This window comes from Pyrgilauda ruficollis, unplaced genomic scaffold, assembly GCF_017590135.1.
Source record: "Pyrgilauda ruficollis isolate IOZ18807 unplaced genomic scaffold, ASM1759013v1 scaffold1, whole genome shotgun sequence".
In the NCBI taxonomy this organism is placed as follows: domain Eukaryota; kingdom Metazoa; phylum Chordata; class Aves; order Passeriformes; family Passeridae; genus Pyrgilauda; species Pyrgilauda ruficollis.
Window position 1 is genome coordinate 20859444 of NW_024508100.1, and position 22775 is coordinate 20882218.

At 38.8% G+C, this 22775-nt stretch overlaps 1 protein-coding gene across 1 annotated transcript; it reads right to left on the reverse strand.

Moving 5' to 3' along the window:
* Window positions 1-731: 731 nt before the first annotated feature.
* Window positions 732-16943, reverse strand: LOC121365772 (tyrosine-protein kinase TXK-like). The gene is made up of 15 exons (XM_041490221.1): window positions 16934-16943; window positions 15905-15992; window positions 15585-15687; window positions 15185-15390; window positions 14129-14194; window positions 13441-13495; window positions 12582-12661; window positions 11054-11181; window positions 9849-9923; window positions 8748-8919; window positions 7838-8054; window positions 6907-6971; window positions 4795-4913; window positions 4181-4338; window positions 732-839 (listed from the first exon to the last, which is right to left on the reverse strand). The coding sequence occupies exons 1-15, from the start codon at window positions 16941-16943 to the stop codon at window positions 732-734; spliced, it is 1650 nt and encodes a 549-aa protein (XP_041346155.1).
* Between the last annotated feature and the right edge of the window lie 5832 nt (window positions 16944-22775).

Genomic DNA, 22775 nt, shown 5'->3' on the forward strand with positions numbered 1-22775 from the left:
ATAAGAAAAGAGTGTCATCCATATTTCAAAACTAGAGAAGAAAACCCAAAGCTGATGTGTTAGGCATGTTTGTCTCTCAGCCAGTCTCAGTGGAGAGTGTTTCAGCGGGTTGTGAGGTTTTCCAGGCATTGAAATGAAGAACACTATTTAAAGTAATTAGATGTGTTTTGGTATGTAGGGTGAATGGTTAAGAAGGAGAACAAAGCAATCCTCAGAGGCAATACATTGCTAACCAAATTACAGCTTTTAAATGCTGATACTAAACAAATCAGGGCAGCTACTCATTATTACCATATCTCAGGACAAATTAATGGGCAATTAAGTTCCTTACATAGCTGCACCCACTAAATTTAGGTAGGTCAAGAAGACTTGGATATGTTAAAAAATCTGTACGATTTTGGAAGGAAATACATCAGTTACCAGTTTCTATAGAAATCTGGTCTACCATCTTCCTTTTCCAGCCACACTTGAAAGAAACATGCCATAATAAAATCTTCATCCCAAAGGGTACATATTCAAAACTTCAAACTCTGCTCATCAGCGCTGCATCCTGGAGCTAGGTGGGGAATTGCTAGAATTCTTCATTTTCTAGAATACTTTGAGAAGGGTGTGGACTCTTATTATTTAAATTCCAGCAAAATAAAACTGGCAACTGTGCTAGGAAGTATCCTGCCAGCAGGGCAGATTTGCACTGAACTCCTTGTGGGCAGGTTTTAAGATGGTGCCATGGTTCAGAACATGGTGGGAGGCTGAGCAGGAGCCAGGCTGGTGGTGCCTGAGGGAGGAGGGATGGTGATGTGCTTTGGTGGGCCTGTAGGGCCTCCCATCTGTGAAATCTGCTGGGGGAGCAGGAGAGGAGGCAGGAATTGGTCTGAAACAAGTGTCATCAGCCCTGTACATACTAGAAAATGGTCTGCATTGCTTCTCAGGAGTAGTTTTGATGAGTGAATTCATTTCACTTTCTGAAAATAAATTCCATTTTTTCAATAATGCACCTTTTTTCATAGAAAAGAGATGTATTCTAAGTGGCTGGCTCACAAAAAGCTTGGAGTTTATTCTTTTTTCCTCCCAGCCATGATACAGGCTTGTTCCAAGTGTTCTGATTTGTGATCAGCAAACAGTAGCTAAATTTTTACAAATGCTGAACACTCCTACAGCCTTTGATGGAAGCTTCCCTGTATGGACGTGTCTTTACTGCTTTTTCCAGATCTCATTTTTATCTCATGGAAGTTTGAAAAAAACAGCAGACATCTCTTTATGGTCATTGACAAGGATATCTATTAATCCATTTTTTGCCTGTTAGAATATGGTTGGAATTTGAACTAAGCTCACAGTCACCATGAGGTCTAAGGTGGCCTACTCAGTCTTTATGTAAGGGTGTAGCTGTTCTGATAAATAAATACACTGTAGATACCTGACCTTTGTACTGCAGACCATTTCTTGCTGCCAATTAAGCATCAGTTTCACAAGTTCTCGTGCTTTTTCATTTATTTACTGTCAGCTTGATGATAGCAGCTGTTTAATTTATCTGTGTCAGAATGTTAATAACACCTTCTTCAAATTTTTCCCCAAGCAGCCTACAGAAAGATTATATTGGGAAGTGGAAGCCTGGTAGGCAAGCCTTATTGGCTCCAGTTGTTAGACCAGCATGTTTCCAGGATGGGTGCATACTCACCGTGGGACAGGTCAGTGAGAGGCAGGAGCAAGGTGCTTTGAGTACATAAACCTAATGGAGCTGGTTTTCACTGCATGGTGCTGTAATGTATTACACATTAACTTGCAGTAATATGGCAAAACCAGTTTTACAAGAGCTGCTTAAAAAGATGTCTCATATATTATTCAAAGTCCCCATGCACTTTATATTGTGGAGAGTGTTTGAATTTCACATTGGTAGTGCATCATCTGCTGAAAAGCTTTGTACTTCTGCGGCCTGGGCATAAACTGTGCTGAGCTCCATGTGTCTACTGTGTTGTCTCAATTTTGGCTGAGAGGCAGCAGAGCCAGGACAGCTGACCTGAAGTGGCCAAGGGGATATTTCATGCCATAGAACATCATGATCGAAGTATAAACTGGGGGGGAGAGGAAGGGAAGTTGGCTGGGGGCTGCTGGTTACTGCCTGTGGGTGGGCTGGGCATTGGTCAGCAGGGGTGAGCTCTGGTAAGGTACATCACTTGTTTCTCTTGGGTTCTATTCCTCTCTCCTTTAAATTGCTATTGCTATTGTTACATCTTACTTTGTTTCAGTTGTTAACCTGTTCTTATCTCAACCCACAAGTTTTATCTTCTGATTCTCCATCCCACAGGGCAGAGGCAGTGAGCAAGCAGCTGTGTGGCACTGTTGCCAGCTGGGGTTAAACCACAACAGTTACAGGCCAGCATTCAGTCATGGGTCTGATGAAGGATTGAATGCTCATGAATAAATTGATTATGAAAGTAAACAGTGGCATCAGTTGTTGGCAATTCTTCTGGGAAATTACATGAAATAACGAGAATATCATGGTTTGCTTGATGCAGAAATACCTTAGAAGTGTGTTTGTAGGTACTCCCAAATGTTCAAACAATGAGAGTAACAATTTCCTTCCCCAAGGGTTGATAACTACCAAAATATTATTGCAGTAAAGATGACTGATTACTGCCAGGACTATATTTGATTATGAGATGCCATCATTCTTTGGAAATTCCATACTTTGTGGAGTTTTCTATATTTAATTTTAATGTTACAGTTATTTTTAAAATCTGGAAATAAAAAATTAAACTGTGACTCAATTTGTGTCAAAAATTAAATTTAACTCATTCTTTCTCTAGCATGTTTTACATATTTTGTCTACAAAGCCCTCTAAAACTAAATATTGTGATGTATTTACCTAAAAATAATTCACAATGCAATCACATATTTCCAAGAACATATTTATTTGCAATGATCTGACTATTTTTTAAAATAATTATGAATTCCATCTACCTTTCCTTCTCTACGACGTATTTGTGTTGACCATAGTTAAGATTTAAAATTAAAAGTGAATAATAACATAAGAAGTAGGGGTACAGAGGTGTCCATGTAAGGTGTCGCAGGATCCATCTGAGCCTTACTGTAGGGTTCCAGTTTTTACTTGCCCATGAATCATTCTGGCCATTTGCAAGTGGATGCACTACTTTGTCCAGCCAATCACTTAGCTGGCTGTCCCTTGGACAGAAGCTCTGCTTCTCTAGGGCTGGATGCTTTGCTGTGCACAAGGACTTGCCTTTAAACTGACCTAGCCGGAGCTTTTCTGCGGCATTCACATCTTCTGAAAAGAGCTTCTTCCCCATGATCTCTCTGCTGGCTGGCACCCCAACGGATGTTTGTAGTAAGCAGGCAAGCTGGATGCAATTTAGATTTTCATCTCTTAAGCTTTTTTTTTTTAAACTCAGGATTTAAAAATTTTATTCAGAGTTATAAGGTGGGAGATAAAGGAGACAGTGGTAGCAACAAGATTCCCCAGCTACTCACTGGGTATGCCTGCAATTTTATGTGAAAAAATTGTACACAAAGCTCTTCTGAAAGGACTTTTAACCTAAAATAAAGATGTATTTCTTCTAGAGACTAGGGAAGGAGGTCCCTTAAGGGATTAATCAGATGGAGAAGTTGATGAAATCAGTGTTTTGTTGCCAATATAGGAAATAACAGGTGCTGGACAAATGGTGAAAGAACATGAAGTACTAAATCAGCTTGGAGAGGGTGAAAGAGGTGCAGCGTAGGAGCTGCACTGATGTACAGAGATACTGATATACACTTGAAAAAAGGGGTTCAAAATCTACATTTAGGGAGCATATACACTTGGTATATGAATGTGTTATCATTCAGAGCAGATCTAGAGAAAGCTATGAACAATACAAAGGCCTGAAAAAGGTATCACATTGCACCCAGCAGAGAAACATGACAACAGTGGCATATTCCAACCCAGGGATGGTCTAGAGCTATTGTTCTGATAGTGTGCTTTATATTTCTTGGCTGCAACAGTCAAAAGAAGGAGACGCTTGTAAACTGGTGTGATTTGTGAAAAACATAATTGGAGATGCTGAGAATGCCACAGACGTGGAATAAGGATTTAATGCCTTGAGCTTTTTAAGGTTGCTTTTATATCCATGTTAAAAATTAAGAACAAAGTAATACTTGAGGAAAAAAAAAAAGGGGGGGAACAAACCTCATGCCAGCAGCTGTACATTACTTTGTACACCGGATGTGATGCCAAATGTGGTCGATAAAGTCGGTTACCCTGAGAGATCTCATGGACAACTTCAGCATTTGACTTGGTTTCAAAAGGCATTTTGCCTTCTGTGAAAACTTCCCACATCAGTACACCTAGAAGTGAACCAAAATAGGTTTAGGACAAAACAAAAGATGCCAAACCCACCAGCTGTTAAGAAAATTAGGAGAATAAAAGCCACTCCTGATTCTTCTGTGTGTTGGAAAATGTGGAAAATGAATGAAAATACGGGCAGCCTGAGCTGAATAAAGGATACAACCCAAACAATTTTCAGCTACTATAATTCTGCTCTCTTTTAAGTCAGCTAAGGTGGTAGTCCATGAAACTCAGATTAATATGTTTGGCTAATGAGGACTCATCAGAAATGCACATTTCAGTCAAAATCTACTTTTTAGGTGCAGAACCTTTCAAATTTGTCTGATATAAGCAAACTTTGAAAAATGAGAAGGACTGAAGCTTAAGATAGGTAGCATGGGTAAAAATTTACATTTTCCTAAATCACATCAGCAGTTTTAGGGAAGCCTGGTTGCTCTTTTACCTAATCAACTCACCAAATGACCAGACATCTGATTTGCTGCTATATTTTTTGAAATGAAAGACTTCAGGAGATGACCATTTGACTGGAAACTTGGCACCTGAAGAGCTGATATATTCATCATCAATGACATACCTGAAGAATAAGAGGAAACCACATATATTTGAATGAGTGACATTTCCACAAATGATTTAGAATTCCAGAAAAATAGTATCAATTTGGAAACAACAAAATTATATCACAACTTTAATATAAAATGCACACCAAAAAACCCCCCAAAAATGGGAAGCTATGCACTTAAAGACATTTCTGTTTAAATGAATGATTTGGATTATTCATCAGAAATATGTCAGAATAAAACATTTTGATACAAACATAAGAGTGACAGGATGGTTATTATTGTCATCTTTTGGGCATATATTAATAACACACATCACTTCAGCATGGGCAGGAGAATCAGCAGCAATAAATAATTAGGTTTTTTTAAAAAATAATCCACCTTTTCAACTGCTTGTTCTAGCCAAATAAGACTCTTGCTGTCCATCTTCACAGATGCCATATCAGGGACATTGTTACCAAAGCAACACACAAAGAAATGTTCATCACATTCGAGGCAACAGTTCTTGTAGGTGCACTAAAGTAACTGTAGGAGCTGACTTCCAGATAAAATGAAATTATGTGCCTAAGGCAGGCATTTATAGGGCAGCATTTTAAATGATTACTAGGCTGCCCCCAACATCCTTATGAACTCTGGGCACACTTTCCAAGTATTAATGTTCCTGAGCAGATCACAGATGTGCAGTACGCATTTATTCTCAGGGAAAGCATAAAGTTAATTTTTAAAAGCATCTTTTAAAGGAGGTCACATTGAAATAAGTAATATTTTTGCCTCACTTTCTCATTTTGGTGCAGGCACAGAAACATGGGAGGCTATTGAACAAGGACTATATGAAATAGCAGTACAAAATAGCCTGTAGTAGCAGTTGTGTGAGATCTGAATAATTAGGATGTGTTCCCATCACATCTCCACAGCCTCCCCAGGAGAGTGAGTCCTAGAGCCACACCACTGATCTCCACATTGTGGCCACAGTGAGCCACTCAGGTCCATTATTCTTAGGCTGGAACCTGACTACCACCTTGGTCTTACTGTATTTTTCTCATTCATTTGGATAAGTCCAGAGCCCTGATACTGACCTTACCCTTTTGGGGAGCAGTACAAGCATGGTACAGGATAGCCCTTTGAAAAATAAGTCCTTAGCTATAAACTTCTAGGGTGTTATAAGCCTGAGGTTAGAAATGAGAGGCAAAACTGAAGGAGCATGGCTGTGCTGACCTAATGACTCACAGCCACAAGGTAAGCATCACCACAGCCTTCTGCTCAAAGCCACTGACTTTGCTCTTTCAAGCTCATCTGCCTCCTAAGTGAGCTGATTCAGTCTGCTAACCCACAAGAAAACTAGTCAGTAAAACACAAAAGTGAAGAGCTTTGCGCTGGGCGTGCAAGAGGAAAGAAGAAAGAAGACGTCCCCTTTGGGTAGCATTCAGTCATTTGGCCAGCTCAGCCGTGTCCTCTGAGGAAAGTCTGTGAGGCTAGAGCTGTGTTTCTCACGCTGGTGCTTGTCAGAGTTCAGAGTGCTCTCTTTCCTCACTTTGGCTGGTTCTATCACTAAGCAGAAAAACCACTTCCCTGCTAGGGCAGCGTGTGTCACACTTCCTACCCACATGGTCCTCCCTGCAGCCTGCCTCACCTGCTCAGCTACCGCTGCCTCCAGAGGTCAGCAGTATCTCCCAGTCCTGTCCCTAGTGACGTTCTGACCTCCATCCTGCTCAGCGAAGTTGTTTCAGACTTCTGGCTGCCCTGTCCACTCTGGGCATTTCTCTGTCCATAAACACCTCTGAAGTTTACCTGGCACTTTGTTTACCTATCTTGAAATCACCAAGAGCAAGAGGACACAACATCCAGTTCATGGTACAGTGGTTAAACAACATTACAGTTTTCATCAGGATTCAAAAATTACCCACAGTGGGATTCCCCAAACCAGTGAAGCAAGCAGTGAGGTTAACTAAAGATCATGCTGCAGCTGTCTGAGAAGAGGTGCTCACAAAACCTTTGTCAGTGGCCTCTTACCTTGCCATGCCAAAGTCAGAAACTTTAACCACGTGCTCCACATTGACTAAACAGTTTCTTGCAGCCTAGGGAAAATGAGAGAAATATATCTGAAGTCTGTGCTAAAAAATTTTAAGAGAAATACAGCAGCTGATTATATTTGCTTTAGCTCATGCTGTTTATATCTGAAAGGAGATTAGTGTATTAGTCAAAAATATTACTGAATTTTTGTCTCTGAGTCAGTGAACATATTTCACTACTGTGTAGTGAAACACATACATAGCACCTAGCAACTTAAATGCTTGTAGTATGAGTTGCAACATGTTTACGTATTCTTGAACAGTGAAAGACTTTTAGGCTGCAGAGTCTAATGATCCACCCAGATATTTTCCTGAACATCAACACTAGGAACAATTAGTGTAAATTTTTAAATTTGTTTTGTGATGCTTTCATTACAGAAATCCGTAACCTTGTGGTAGTTTTCAAGATTTTACATTTCTTCATGCAGCTAGGTAGGAGAGGAGGAAGATTTCCTCTCTACATCCAAATGTGAGTATTGAAAAAGGATCAAGGAGTAAAGAAACAAACTCCTTTCCTCTAACTCCCTGCCTATGGGCAGAAAACCCACTCATATATCCCAGCATTAATGAATGACTGTAGAGAGCCAAAAAAATGTATAGAAAAATATTTCAATTTTTTAAAATTCTCATTGTTGTTGACCTTTTGTAATGCTGTGATTATGGTTGTGTTCTAATCACTTTCACATTGAGATGTCATAATACCAGATAGTTCCATGTCAATATCCTAATTTTCTCTGACCTCTCAAGGGGTTTGCCTTATTAGATCCTGCAGGGCTGAAGTCTTACAAGTTACATAGTGTCCCATAAAATGCAACAGCACATTCTCTACAGCAAATATTTGATAAGAACCTCAAAAAACCTATTGTACTTACCAAATCACGGTGAATAAAGCCATTTCTTTCCAGATATTCCATCCCTTCGCAAACGTCCTGGCACATGCTGAGGAGAACACCTCTGCCGAGTTTCCCCCGCCTTTGCCGAAGGTAATTGAGCAGGCAACCATTTTCCATGAATTCAGTCACAACATAGAGAGGTTTGTGGTGTGTACATACTCCATAAAGCTGGACCAGCTTTGGGTGGGAGAGTTTCCTGTTTAAAATCACATTTTAGACAGGCTAATATTTGTTCTTGGCAGGTAACTAAACATTTGATTCTCATGGTGATTTTGGAAAATATTTTCATTACTTGATAAAAAATGTCCTATTCAGCTTTCTTCAGAGTTCTCCCAGTACTTAGCACTTTTCTCTCTACAACTTCCTACAAAAAGTTCACTCTGCAAACTCATAATTCTTCATCAGTTATATAAATGCAGTGAATGCAAAGCTTGATTTGGTTGATGCAAAATGGAAAGGTCTAGTTACACTTGGTTTGCAGGCAGGGGCCTTGACCCTGCAAGGGTTCATCTCTTCTGGGCTTTGCCAAGACCTCATGTGGATGCTTCCCTAATTTGCAAAATTTGCATATATGGTAATAAAAGCTTTAGTTGGATGGAAGCTCTGCCAGTATTCCTAGAGACACTGAGTTATGGATTAAAGAATAGTTGCAGGAGCACATTTACATTTTACCAGAACATTTATTCCCCATTGAGCTCCACAGTACAAAGCAAGGCACACTCTAAAGAGTCTGGGCGTAGGAAGCATCTGCAACAGCATGGTTCAGACCTTTATATCAGCCTTTCTGTCCCACACATCCACCATTCCCATCAAACTGCTTTGTGTGTTTGAAATGGAATTAGGTTATATTTATTTCCTGGTAAACTGACACAATAGCTTTTGTACTTACATCATCAGTTTGGCCTCCTCTATGAAATCATCTTCAGACATTGCACCTTCATTGATTGTTTTGATGGCAACCTTGATAGTCTCTTTCCATTTACCAAGGTAAACAACTCCAAACTGCCCACGCCCAAGTTCTTTCAGTAACAGCAGTTCAGATGGGTTTAATCCCCACTCCTCTGCAAAAGCAACCCAATATGTCAGGAGAGTCAGGCCAGCTTTCCTGAGCCATGCTCCAGGAGACACGCAGTTAATGAGCACTGCAAAGCATCACACTGGTTCATCAGCTATAGCATGAGGTTTAAATATCTGAAAATTTTCACTGGCTCATATATGTTTACATATAAATGCTATTTAACAGCTTAAAGAATGTGATTGGTAATTTTGCTTAACGTAGGTATGTCTGAGGCTTGAAGATAAGGCAAATGTTTAGATTTAATTACACATGGGAATTTTTTTGGCACTATGATATGTGATGTTTTTAGCTCCAAACCAGTTCCAGATGGATAGTATAGCTACAGAAATAGTCACTGGCTACCATTATTGTAAAAACTACAATAGTTCAACCCTTCAGAAATATTAAGCCTTGAGATTATGGGAACATGAAAGAGACTCAGTCTTGGAGGTTCCTGTTATCCAATAGATGGCATGAAGTTCCAATCTATCTACACAAAACTGACATTTATTGCTTGTTTTTTTTATACCACATTAGATTCCATTCTTATTTCTAAAACCTGCAGGACTGACAAAGAAAATCTTCTCCATAAATGGTAATAATTTCAGGTTTCAGTTTTGGTTTCCTAAGCACTTACATAAATCAAATAGCCTTTCAAAAGCTATTAAATGTCTGTTTGAGTCTTGGGTTTCCTTAGAAAAGTCCAAATATCTCTGAATGCACTAGTGGTTGTAACAGAAGCACAACAGTCGCTGCACAGAAGCAGCTGAGTCAGGTGTCTCATTTGGTACTGACACCTTACCCTGTTTATGTGTTTATTATTACCAAAGAATTTCACAGATAGAACTTAATTATTAACCTGGGTGAATATGAACTAAATTCTTGCCTCAGCAGATAGCTAAATCTCCTTAAAAAAGAAGATAAAAAATTTACCATAATTCAATCCTGTGGTTTCTGGTGAGGTACATCCATCTGATCCGACTGGGTGGCGGAGACGTGTGATAAGACCTGTTGGGGACAAAGCCATAATATTCTGCTGACCAATTACTTAATTTTAAAATATGCTATATCATACCTCTTCTCAAACAAAGCTACTTGGAATCTGATGTAAATTTCTTATTTCTTGAAGTTATTTTTGCCTAGTTTGCTCAGATAAAACACTACAGTGAGAAGAAATAGAGAAAGATTATTTAAGAGGGCCCTGACTATGAAAGTATTTCTACTTCCATAAAGCCAACAGTAATACTCTTGCTTTTTTGTACCATGATAGTGAGCTTAAATGAACTATAAAATACTGTATAACTGACCTAAGCAGGGTCTGCCAGCATGACTACCAGGTTTAAAATATTTTTTTGTCTCTTATTTTCTTTGCATTCACAAGCCAACAGTACTAGTGAATACAGCCTTCACCAAGGACTCCCTGAGTTCATTGATTCTTCCCACTACTGCTTTTAGGGCCAATTCTGCTACAAGTGATTCCTACAATTCTCCTCCCTCCAGCAAAAGGCTCTGTCTATTCCCATATCTTCTTTTCTAGTGCAAGGGATCTCCGTGTGTTTTTCCATCTTCCCTCATTCAGAGTAAAACCATTTTATATTGTATTAAAATGATGGGCAGAACCAAGGTGAAGGATATTTTTCATGCTAAAAATTATAAAAATCTGCCATCAGCCAACAGTTAGAGGTGTCTAACTCTGGTAAGCTGAAAGCCAGTGTTAGAGAGTCCTTGTGCTCCCTCATTCCGCCCTTGATTGTTTGTGGTATGGGTTGGGTTTTTTTCCAAAATCAGTAGAATGCTCCTGCTGAAGCACAGCATAGTTCCTGCTTTTATTAGATTGCATGTATGCAGGTCCATGTCATAGAAAAAAAAAAGAATTATGATCAAATTTCACTCAAGTCCCATTCAGTTAAATGTGAACAAAGACAATACAGATCAGGCTTTTAACTTTGCTAAACTCATTTACTACATGTAGACAATTTTGGCAATTTCCCCCATGGTATATGCACATGACAGCTATGACTTTGGCAGAAAGAATCAAAGCATATTTGAATTCATTAGCAATAGAAACACTCGTGTCTCTTTTTATAAGGAAAGTATTAGAAAAAGATGTAAAACTGTTACCAGCTCACATGCATTACCTGCAGCATTGTGCTGATGATACTCGATGAGCTCAGGAACGGATGAGAAGAGATAGTTTTCTGCCACATAATATTGTCCCAAGTGATTCTGCTTAATTTGATAATGTAGAATATCTCCATTATGACTTCTGAAATCAACAAAACATTATAATTTCCAGTTTTAAATTTTATAAAAATAATTTGTACTATAAATCTGCTTAAATTTCACTATGGAAACATAGCAAAATCAGAAAACTTGGGACACAGTCCTCAGCTTAAAATGGCTGTGTGTAGCAATGGCTACTGTTTCAGGAGAAAAAGAAAAGACTCATTGACTGTCTCTTTCTCCCAACTTTGGGAGATAGTTGTACAATGTCTTTTGTTGCCCAAGTGTTTTTTACCCCTGTATCATTGCATTCCTAAGAAATAGCCACAGTGTTTAAGCAGTGCTCCTCCTCATTTAGCATGTATTTGAATACAACCTCTTAAAATTAAAATGTTACGAATTACCTGCATTTTCTCCCAAAAAACTTAAACACATGTTCATATATAGCATGAGATTAAATTTTCATTTCTACTTCTTCAAAAGGTCTTCATTGGAGCTTTTATTTGACACCTTTGTTTTTCTGTATTTCTTCACATTATCTGTCTTTTTTGCTTTCTGTATATTTTGCTGTCTGCTTATCCCTGCTTTCTGTGACACTCAAAATTAAGCAGTTAAGTTTGCATTTCAGACTGGTGGTTGCTGAAGGTTAGTACTCTAAATTGTGCACACATGGTCACAATAAGCAGAGATCAGAATACAGAGAATACATTATACAGTCTGCATTACTGAGTCATTGTCAGAAACATTACTGAGCCTACAGAAATTGTGTCTGTCCCCAGCACAGGGATGGTGGGGAGGGCTGGCCCCAGGTTTCCAAGGAGGGAATGGAGGGAGGGAGGAAGAGGGTGGAGGTAACAGCAATGCCTTAGCTGCTCTCACCTCTGGCTTGCTGTAAGAGGGAGAGAAGGAAAGCGGACACAGTTGGTATGGGGGGATGTGGGATTGCTGATGAAGAGCGTGTAAAACAGCTTAAAATAGGTTAAATCAGTGCTGTAGGTGGTACAGGCAAGTGTGAATCCTGTGGCTGTTGTCTGGCAAAAGTAAGACTGCACAGTAGGGATGAGGTGATTTTGGGAGACAAACAGGTGAAGTTTGAGCACAGCAGAGTCTAGGATGGATTACAGTGCACAGAGCCTGTGAAGAAAGGAAACAGTTTGGTGCCGTGGCCAAAGGCTGTGGCATGGTTTCCACAGCAGATCATTTGAAAATTTCAGTGAGTGCAGGTAATCTTGTCTTGCCAGGAGATTTGCACACAGACTCCCAGATCCACCGCCCACCATGACCTTTTCTGCACACAGGGTGATGAACTCTGCATGAACAGCAGCCCAGTGGTTCCCTGCTCTTGTGCACTGCATGTCCAACCTACCCAACTATTCTGAAGAATCTGGAGGAAGCTTTTCCACCACCACTTGATTCAAACCCTGACCATGCAGAGGAACTCACCCCTTAGCCCGCGAATACATGGACAGCGTAAGAAGACCCTGCCGGCTTGAATCTCTGACAACAAAGGCACCTTCTGTGGGCTGAAAAGAAATCCAAGTAGAGTTACCTGCTTTTGGCTTCAGTAATGCTCTCTTGAGACAGGACTTGCAGCTGATTACCAAATTCTATGACTATTTGGGAGGAAGATAAATAAGTGGAGAACAGGAATAGATAGCCAGGTACATGGCAGAACAAAATAAACCAAGAGAAAATAATAAGTGTCAGGCAACTTCTTAGAGATAAGTAATTTAGCTGAATTAAACACTTCAGTGTGAAGTAGTGAAAATGCTTTGATTTATTAAAAAATCAAATCGTACAAATCACAAGAAAAAAAAAATCCAGTTAAAAACATTCTGAGATGTTCTTCCTTGGTCTTTCCCTGGGCTGAGCAAAGACCCAACGAGTTTGACTGAGTTAGGCACTTTGGGCATAGAATGCAATGTGGATTGTTTGCTGTGTATTTAAGGAAGAAGCAGTGGTTTGTTAAGTCCTGCTAAACTCAGAGCTAATTAGCTTACTACACGGATTTCAGTTTTTAATGTCTAATGCAACAGACAAGAACAGTAAGCCAAATAATTTGATTTATGTGGTATGGAAAATCTACATAGAATTTGCTGGGGCTACAGCTTAAAGCTTTGTCAAGTCTGGATAGTCTGCACTTTACACTTACACCAGAAAGCCTTTTAAAGGTAGAAATCTTAAAATGTACTTTCTCTCTTACAGAATACCAAACAGATTTTGATTTGACTGCGATAATTCTCTTGATGCCTCTACTGGTAGGTATTTTTCAGTACTGTTAGCTCTCTGTAAGCTGAGTTACCTTCTGGCGCAAAAGAAGTTCTGCCTGGCTTCTGTTTATGTTTCTGCAGTACCACCTGCAACAAGGAGATAATCTAGCCTTAATTTCAGCCAGTAAAAATGAATGTTTGCTTTGTTTCACAGTTTAGTAGTTGCATTATTCCAAGTCAAAATCATGTTTAGAGCTATCACTGTATATTAACATGTCTTAATTTGGAATGATTTTATTAGACCTTTTTTTTTTTTTTTTTTTTTTTACTTTTTGGCCCAATTTACTAAATATTAGCTCAAATAAAAGAAACCCCAGGGGAAAAAAAAAAAAGTTATGCCAAACTGTGATGAAATTTATAGTTCTGGATGATGTGTGAAGCCTTTCTTCTCTACAATTTTTTCAGAATTTTATTCTTTTCTCCAGTAATTTAAGTTTATAGCAATTGGAATTAGCTACTTGATCACAACAGGCAAAGATCAGAATACAGAAACATTATGCATTGGGTCTACAGAAACAGGAGAAATCTGGATTCTGACACTATGATTCATGCACATGAATGTTAATTCATTTTAAGAGTAATGTTTTGTGACAAAAAAAAGAAAGCCTTTGATAAACATGTTCACGTCTAATAAAAATTTGAAGGATCAAACATTAAAATGTATCTCTGCAATCCATTTTTAGAAATGAAAGCACAGTTATAATTTTGAAAGGTACTTACTTGTATGTTTCTAAATTGCTTTTCTTGTTCTCAGTAACATAGTTGCTGGGAATTAGACCTTCATTCCTGAAACAACATATAGGGGATAACATTATAGTACGGTGTAAAAGATTAGTAGGATTAAGACATACATCATCCTTTTGTTGAATTACAAATGTTCCTTATCCTAGGGGCTAGATACTGAATTCCAGCATTAGAACTGAATAAAAATATAAGTCCTTTCATCCAGGCACAACCTTTTTGTCCCACGACTGTGGATGGCTACTCAGATGAAAAAGCCAGATGGTATAGGCCGAGATTTAGGAAAAGAAATTTTTTTCTTCTGAACCAGAAGACACCGTCCTTATTTCTGGCCTATACAAACCTCCTATATGAAGAAATGCAAACTGTGTGCTTGCTTGTGTATTCAAAATAGTTATCAGTACACTTTTACTGAAAACATGAGCTGAGAAAAAGCATTTAAAGGAGAAAACTGAAGGGAAAGGAGATTGTTATAGTATAACATACAACCATTCCCAGAGAGTGCAGGATACACTGAAGAAAATGCAAAGGAGAAAGGGGAACAACACAAAACAAACGTAAGTGTGAAAAGTATCCTAATTGAAGTTATCTAGTTCTCTAAAATAACCAGGTATTTTGGGGAAGAGGTTATGTTTCCAGTATGTCTTCATAATCTCTATGGTTTCATAAAGTTTTTACACATACACACTCCATTGTAAAGCACTTCTCCAAATATGGAAAGCTGGATTTGCACATGGCCCAGAGCCCAGTGATTCACATGGTCTTCAAACACCCTTATGCTGGTCAGGAACTTACTGAGTGTAGGGCTTAACTCTGAATTCCCAACAGATTCTAGATTCCCTGTCCGTTTCTGGGGTGCCAAACCCTGCTGAAAGTCTGCCCAGTCAATCTGTGTGCCTCATATAGAGTTGAACACTTTCAAGCCTGTTCCTAAATAGTCTCATTTGTCTCATTCTATCTGCCCACTTTTGCCCAGGTTGCTTTAGGCTTTTTTCTTTCTGTGTAGGAGATTGAAATAGATGCCCTCTCTCTTACCCGTGTCGGTCTCTCGCCTTCCACCAGAGGGGATCATACTGTTCGAGGATAATGTATTCTTCTGATTTCTTGAGAGGTAAATCTAAAGGCCCTCTAGCAAAGAAGTCACAGAGTGCAGTAACTCTGGGTTTGTTCGTGTAGTCTTCAAAGGCCTCAGGAGGCAGAGGAGGTAATGGCTTGTCCTTAAACTGTAATTGTCTCTTGTTCTGCTGAAAAATCAAAGTATTTTTCATAACTAGTCTTTTCTCTCTACTATAGATTGCTTAGTTACTGTTACTCTGTGATTTTTATGCAACAAAGAACTTGATATGCTCAAGAGCTAGTTACTCCCCTGCTTACTCTAGTACTGAGCCACTGGTACTCACAATTCTCTCTTTTCACCTGCCAAAATGTTACTCACCCCACACTTCCAAATAGATTCATAGGAAACGTCTGGTTGTGAGACAGAGTACTGGGTCACCAGAACAGCGTCAGGGTCCAGGTGCACTTTTGTTCTCATTTCTCTGATTTTGAAAAACATGAAGCATTTGTGTGAATGCATATCTGTAAACATCCACATAAAAATATCCATAGCCATCCATGCCTTCCTTCATTAGGGATATGCAGAGCACAGTGTTTAAACTTCCACACATTTGCTCTTCTACTGCAAATAGGGGGATTTTTAAGAAGTCCTTTATGTGTAGATATTTAATTACTGAAAAGTCTAGGCATTTCACATACCTTTCTTGCACTGAGCAGCAGCAGCAGCAGAAAACAGACTGGAAGGTGTGATCTGTGAATAAAAACAATTTCCATATTTGCAGTGTTCCTGTTTGTTTACTCACAACACTTACAGAATTAAGGACTATCCTATGTGCTTAGACCCACTGTCAGCTCTGTCTGGCTGTGAGATATCTGGCAAATCATTACGGCTGAATTTGCAGCCACCAAACCCAGCAGATCTTTCCTACCACAGTCTCCCTTATAATGTTTTGGCAATTATGAGGCTATATGTATGAGCTAAATCAGCTCACTAAATCAGCAAAAATAAATAATAAAAAACGATACATTGTCAGCCAAATTCATAATGATTTGACTGATTACACCACCCTGAACAAGCTCTATCTAGTGCAATGAGGGGGATGATAATCTTGTCAGGGACAGGAGGTGGAGAGCTGTCCCCTTCAGCAGTGACATAATTTTTAGATTATTCAAGCCAAATACAAAACCACACTTGCATGACAAGCTTTTCTTTATTTTGAGGTTTATTAAAGGAGCCACATACTATTAACATCTTTGAATTAATACTGATTTTCCTGTTTCTGTTGCAGCCATTAACATAATAAATGCACTAGCCTAGGTTTGAAGTGTGGAGAGAATGTGTGCTTTGCACTTGCATGTCGAGGGGCTGATAATCCTTGTTTATAAAATTGTTTCTAAAATCCAAAATCCAGTGGATACATCATCACAGATATCAAAAATTTAGAGAGAAACCAATCCAATCTATCTTGTATATGTGGCAGAGAGGATATGACATTAAATATGTTGGAAGGCATTAAGAAGATTTGAATGAAGTAAATAAATGGTTGACACTTGGTCCGCTCCTACCCAGGCTGAGATGTACCTTCCCCAGTTTGTGCTCCCAGAGCAGTTTGAGCTAAGCTGCAGCAGTTATGGTCTTTCCCTCTCATCTCATCTCAAACTGGGCAGGACAGGATGCTAAAAGGGCAGGTAATCCCTTCCTGCTGGGTCAGTTCCCTGAAGTCTCACCCTCATGCATCACCACTGGGCAGGAGGGAGGGCAGCAGCAGCACCTGCAGGACAGGCTCAGGTTCTCAGGTGCAATGTACAGTCTTTTAAGAAGCATGAGATTCAGGGATGGAGAGACAAGGCTCCCCTCATATTCAGCACTTTATGTTTATAAAATAAACATTATATCCCACTACAATGTGTCCTATTTTTCTCTGCCACAAAGGTCATAGTTTGCAAAGAGGCCTCAGATTTTTATTTGAAATAGACTTCCCAAGGTCTCAGAATTTTGCTGCTTTGCATTTAATATGATATTTCTTTGGCAGTCCCACCAGTTCCTTCCACATTATTTGTTTTTTTCTCATGGCACTTTTGCATTGTTGATCCTAATGGCCTAATCCAGCCTGGAATAAATAGGATGTCCCTTTTGGTGTCCTATGAGACTCTTGCCACTGCCTATTACCAAGTGAAAGCCAAATGTGCTAGGAGTATGAATCTTCGCATTAAAACCATTAAACAACCTTACTACATTATGAAAGTGTAATTATTTTCCCTATGAAGGTACATAACATAGCAAATCTTGTGCTAATAAAAGAAGTGAGAATGTTGGATGTCCAAATGATAAGACCAAATCTAGTTTTTAGGTGGAAGAGCCCTGCCTCCTAAGTGGTTTGTTTAGACAGACTTGAAAGTCATGGCGAAGTTTCCCTCAGACTGTTGAATCCTGTGAAGAATCTATTGTGTGGGAAACAGATGAGCTGACCGTAATCAGGAGACACCATCAATTGTTTGATAAGTTTCCAGTGACAGCTGTGAAAAATGCAGCAATTAAAAATATCCAAGCCGACTGACAGCAACAATTCTCTTCAAAGCCGCCAGACCAAAAAGATGCTGTCAATGAAATTTCCTGCATAATTGTCCAATGTAATTGTCCCTTGGCCATTTAAACCTGCCTCATAAATAGTGAAGACTGTGGGTGAAAAAATGCTTGGGTTTCTTTTATTTCAGCCAGTGGCATGAAGTTTAATCGATGTCTGCAAAGTATGTTGTTATTTGCAAATAGGAACATGATATTTGAAATCCTGTCTGTTTCTTCTCGTTGAACCATCTAGTCTAATTAAATACATTATTTCTCATCAGTTTATTTGCTCTCCATATAAAACATTTACAAGAAATAGTTAGAAAGAGCACTGCATACTTTCTTTGTAACACTAGAATAATCTTCTAATTAGATTTTAAAGATTTGGCTGTTCGCTTGAAAACAAGGGGGTCAGACAGATGCTATGAATGTGTAATTCTGTCTTGTTTTCTTTATGAGCCCAGTAATTTGAGTATATTTATAGTGTAAGGTCTGGAATCCTTTTCGCCTTCAGTGAATCTCAGACTTGTTTTGTTAATGGATGATTTTTATGTCTGACCCCCTCCTTTTACTGTGCTAAAAGCTATTAGTAATAAATGACTGTATGTGACATTTTTAAAAATATCCTAAGCATGTATGATGTTGAGTATTTATCCTCTTGTCCTATCCATAAAACCACAGAAAAGGTATAGGCTGAAGCTGTAATTGTGATGTTGCTTCCTGGGACATGTGCTTCATTTGGTGAGCAGTTTTTCCAAGGGTGGAGTGTGTAACCTAATAAAGATGACAAAATAGGAGATGATAAATTCTGCAGACTGTAAATTAAGGCTCAAATTAGACTAAGGCCATGGATCAGACAAGATCACACTGAACTGAATTGCAGGATCTGGAGGAGCAGCACAAACTTTGCACAGTTCTACCAAAGTTTAGTTGTCCTCATTCACTCCATTGGAGTATTTTAAGTGTGAAATCACAGCCTATCATTCCAGCAGATATCATCCTAAAGCAGATAATTTCCAGTTCTTTGAGAATTAATTTGTCTTTATACATCTTTTTTCAGCAATCTCAGTCGCTTCTGAAATTCTTTTATCCCTGCATTACTCCTAGAGTATTCATGGAGTTAATTCAGTAGAAATTAGTACAAGTGTAAATTAATGCAGTGCAAACTGTACATTTCTGCTTGGAAATTTCCCAAGGCTGCCAGGAAGCATTATCAAAGCCCATAGAGAAAGGCCTTCAGCTCTGCAGAGCTAAGTCCTGCTTTAGTTAAACTGACTTAAGGCCAGAAGCTTTGACCTGATGGCTTGGAATTTCAGCTCTCAAGCAAAGACTCATGTACTGATCTGTGCATTTTACATCTTCCCTGGTCATTGGTAATCTTCTTGAATTACACTTTTCCCTCCCGATTAAATTCATATTTGTTAAGTTCATAACTTACATCAGAAAGGAGGCCCAAACTGTGTGGCTGTTTCAGAAAGACGTGGCCAACACTACAGATGGGGAAAGCTTTGATACCCTGAGTGAATAATTTGATTGAACTTGCTCTCCTCGTGGCCAAGGCAGATGCTGACACTGAGGGCTGCACAGCAGTGTGTGCTGTCACGCAGCAGGAAGATGGCATTTCCTGCCTGACACTTCTCACCCCCACATGCACTCTCTCATGTCTTGTGCTCTTCCTTCCTTTCTCTTTTCTCAACACCCATCAGAAAAACTGAGAAAGAATTATAATACTTAAACTCCTGTATTTTAACTTTTTAAAAGGCTAACATTTAAAATACAAATTAATTGAAAATAGATTCTTAGCATTTACGAATCTAAAATATTTCTTCTTGATTATCCCTTCTTCTGGATCACTGAAATCAGTGGAACAGTTCTATCTGGCTTCCTTTGATTTTTCATCACGGACATTTTCCTAAAACACTAGATTAGAGTCACATATTATGTGTTAGAGTAATATATTAGCTAGCCTTGATCCTCTGGTCCCTAACTCAAGTAACCACACTGAAGAGTTCGTAAATTAAAGATTAGTCACTGATGGTATCGCTGAGAGTTGTGCTTCAGCAAGGAAATCACATTTTGGATTCCATATTTGGAAGAGAACAGAGAGACCAGTTAGATTTGCCATGTTATGAATTACAGACTGCTTGGACAGGACACAGGAAAGAAATACAGGCTAAGAGGAAGAAATATTCTATAATTTTTAACAGTAAATTAACTTTGAATTCTATTAAAATAAAGTACTTATGTAGCTATCAATTATTTTAGATTCCACTTCTCTGTTTCCTACCTAATCAAAAAGCTTCCCCTAAATTTAAAAAAAAAAAAAAGGAACAAATCTTCCTTCTTTTAAATCCATACCAAGGAAGATTCCTCTAGCACCCACAGCCCCCTTAAATCTTCCAGCTCACATTCCCTTGAGTTCTATCAAAACACAAGCTATGCAAACACACTGCTTTGATACTCCGGGTACATCATGATGGAACAACTAAACTCAGTAGTTTAAAACCTAGGTTTAAATTAAACAAGAAGAGTATTTGAGGTGTTCAATCTAGAACTTGCCATCTTCCTTATTCCATTGTATAGAGAATTTTTCATTTCTGCAGTTTTTGATGAAAGCCTGCCACCTTAGACAAAGTTATTTAACACAGGAACAAACAAATATAGTGCACTTCACTGGTAATATCTTTTTCTTTCTGGAAATGAATATTTTAGGAAGAAGACACTTGTTTATAAAGCAGTGTAACATTATCTCCCCGATGACAGGCAAGCAAACACAAACCCCAACACTAGCACAGAGCCATGCCAGCCTATGGAAGTACATCAGACCTATTACGATGCTCTGTTTCAAAACAAGAAATAACCATGGCATGAGAAGCATGTGGCTAAAGTAGAAACACTAGGAAACCAGTGTTGAAGCTAATCTGACAAACACTCAGCCTAAAAATGTGCAGCTGACATTTTGATAACTAACTTTTGAGTCCTGGAAATAAATTTATCTGTGCACAACAGAGCAGATGGGATGCAAAAGGAAGAAAAAGATGGGTCAGCTGTCAGGAACAGCCATTTGCTTAAGCAGCTTAAAGAGAGTCCCATCAGAACAGAACAGAGAAGGTAGAGTGAAAACACATTGATACAGTCCCAAGACAGCCAGCGTACACTTTGGGTTGATAATGTTGTCTGTGTATGTTGCAAATTCACACATATATGTGCAATCTTCCTCCCATCCTCAGCTGTTACTCACTGTAAATGGCAGCTTTAGGAAAGTAACACCAAAGAGAAAAGCAACAAGTCAGAAATTAATTTTTATCATTTGCATTTTTTAATTTTGCGATTTCACCATTTTCTTCACTTGCGTTTCTTTTTCTGAGTCAGCTTCCCAAAGCACTACTAACACTGAACACACTCTAGTCCATGTCGAAGGTTTGCACTCTTCCACCATATTTTTGCTAGAAGCTCTTGCTCTTGCAATGGAGCAGAAGGTTTACTGTGTTCAACACCACAAACTCAGCTTCTCCCATCAAACCTTTGCTGTAACACGGTGTGCCTCCTGGTCTGGTCAGTCAGTTTTCAACGTTACTACAAAAGTCAATAATCTGGTAGAAAGCCACACTATAAACTCAGCTTCTCCCATCAAACCTTTGCTGTAACACAGTGTGCCTCCTGGTCTGGTCAGTCAGTTTTCAACGTACTACAAAAATCAATAACCTGGTAGAAAGCCACACTACAGTTTGCTTCTAAAAGCACTTTAAAATACAAGCTTTCAGCTTTTGGTGTGCGCAAGCTGAGGCTTCCTGTCTTTCCTGTGAGTTAACTCTACTCCGAGGAAAGACAGGTTTAGTTCTACCAAACTCTCTATCCATGTCTATGCAGTTCACAAGTTTAAGAACAGTATGTGGAAAAATCTCCCTATCTATATGAAAAATCAGTTGCTTTGCTAAATCCATCATACAATGGATTTATATTGGTGTGTTAATTTTGAAAGTCCAGACAAGTAGACAAGTAGTCTTAACACAGATCCCCTTAGCAGTGCAAGAAAAAGTAGATTCATATTTTTATGGCAATATTTAAATACGTAATTTGCTAAGTATGCTGCTGTTGCACAAAACAAGACTACAAGATCAAAATATGCAGCCAGGTTTACTTACAGGTAGAAAGAATCATGTCTGCTTATCCATTTATATTGAAATGAAAATGCAAACCTCTCTTCATCAGCTGTGCCAGTAAAACAGCCCAAACTGAGCTCTTTGCTCTGATATGAAGCATGGTAAACCACAAATATTGCTTGACCACGCCTACTTACCTTTTATTTGAAAAAAAAGTCCCAAACAGAGTAGAAGGAGAAAAAATGGTCTGCTTTCTAGCATCAAACATTTTATAGAAAAAAAAAAAAGTTATTAAACTGTTACCACTAGGTCTAAGTATTTATTTTTTAAAAAAAGTTTAAAAGCCTGGTGTTGTTCAAATGGATTTTTGACCCCAACATATGACAGAATTGAATTATAATAAAAATGGGAGGAAGGGCTGAAGTTGCTTAAGGGTGAGTGAGCTCATCCAGAAGAAAGGATGGTACAGCATTTCAACCTGCCTTTGAAGACGCCAGGAGAGTCAGCAACACAACTGCCTCCAAAGGTGATCTGACCCTTTCTAAAATTAGCCACCTAAGGCTACATTCAACTAAAAAAATGAATTAATCTAGAAACTGGGTGCCTCAGAGTTCCTGAAATCCTAAATATCAAGCCAAATACCAAGTAGGCAGAAATTATCTTCAGCTACTGGGAAGTGGCATGTGAAAGGGCAAGATTCAAAGCACCCACCCCACTTAGAAAACTGCTGCCAAATATTCACACAGTTAGTGTGTGTTTTATTATACAAATTAATGATAAATATTTAATTATTGCAAAGAAATAGGCTTAAGGTTCATTGCAAACAATTAATCTTCTGATTTTCCTAAGCTTCATTTGTCTTTTAAAGGAAATATTACTTATGACCTGATGAGTGGTTGAA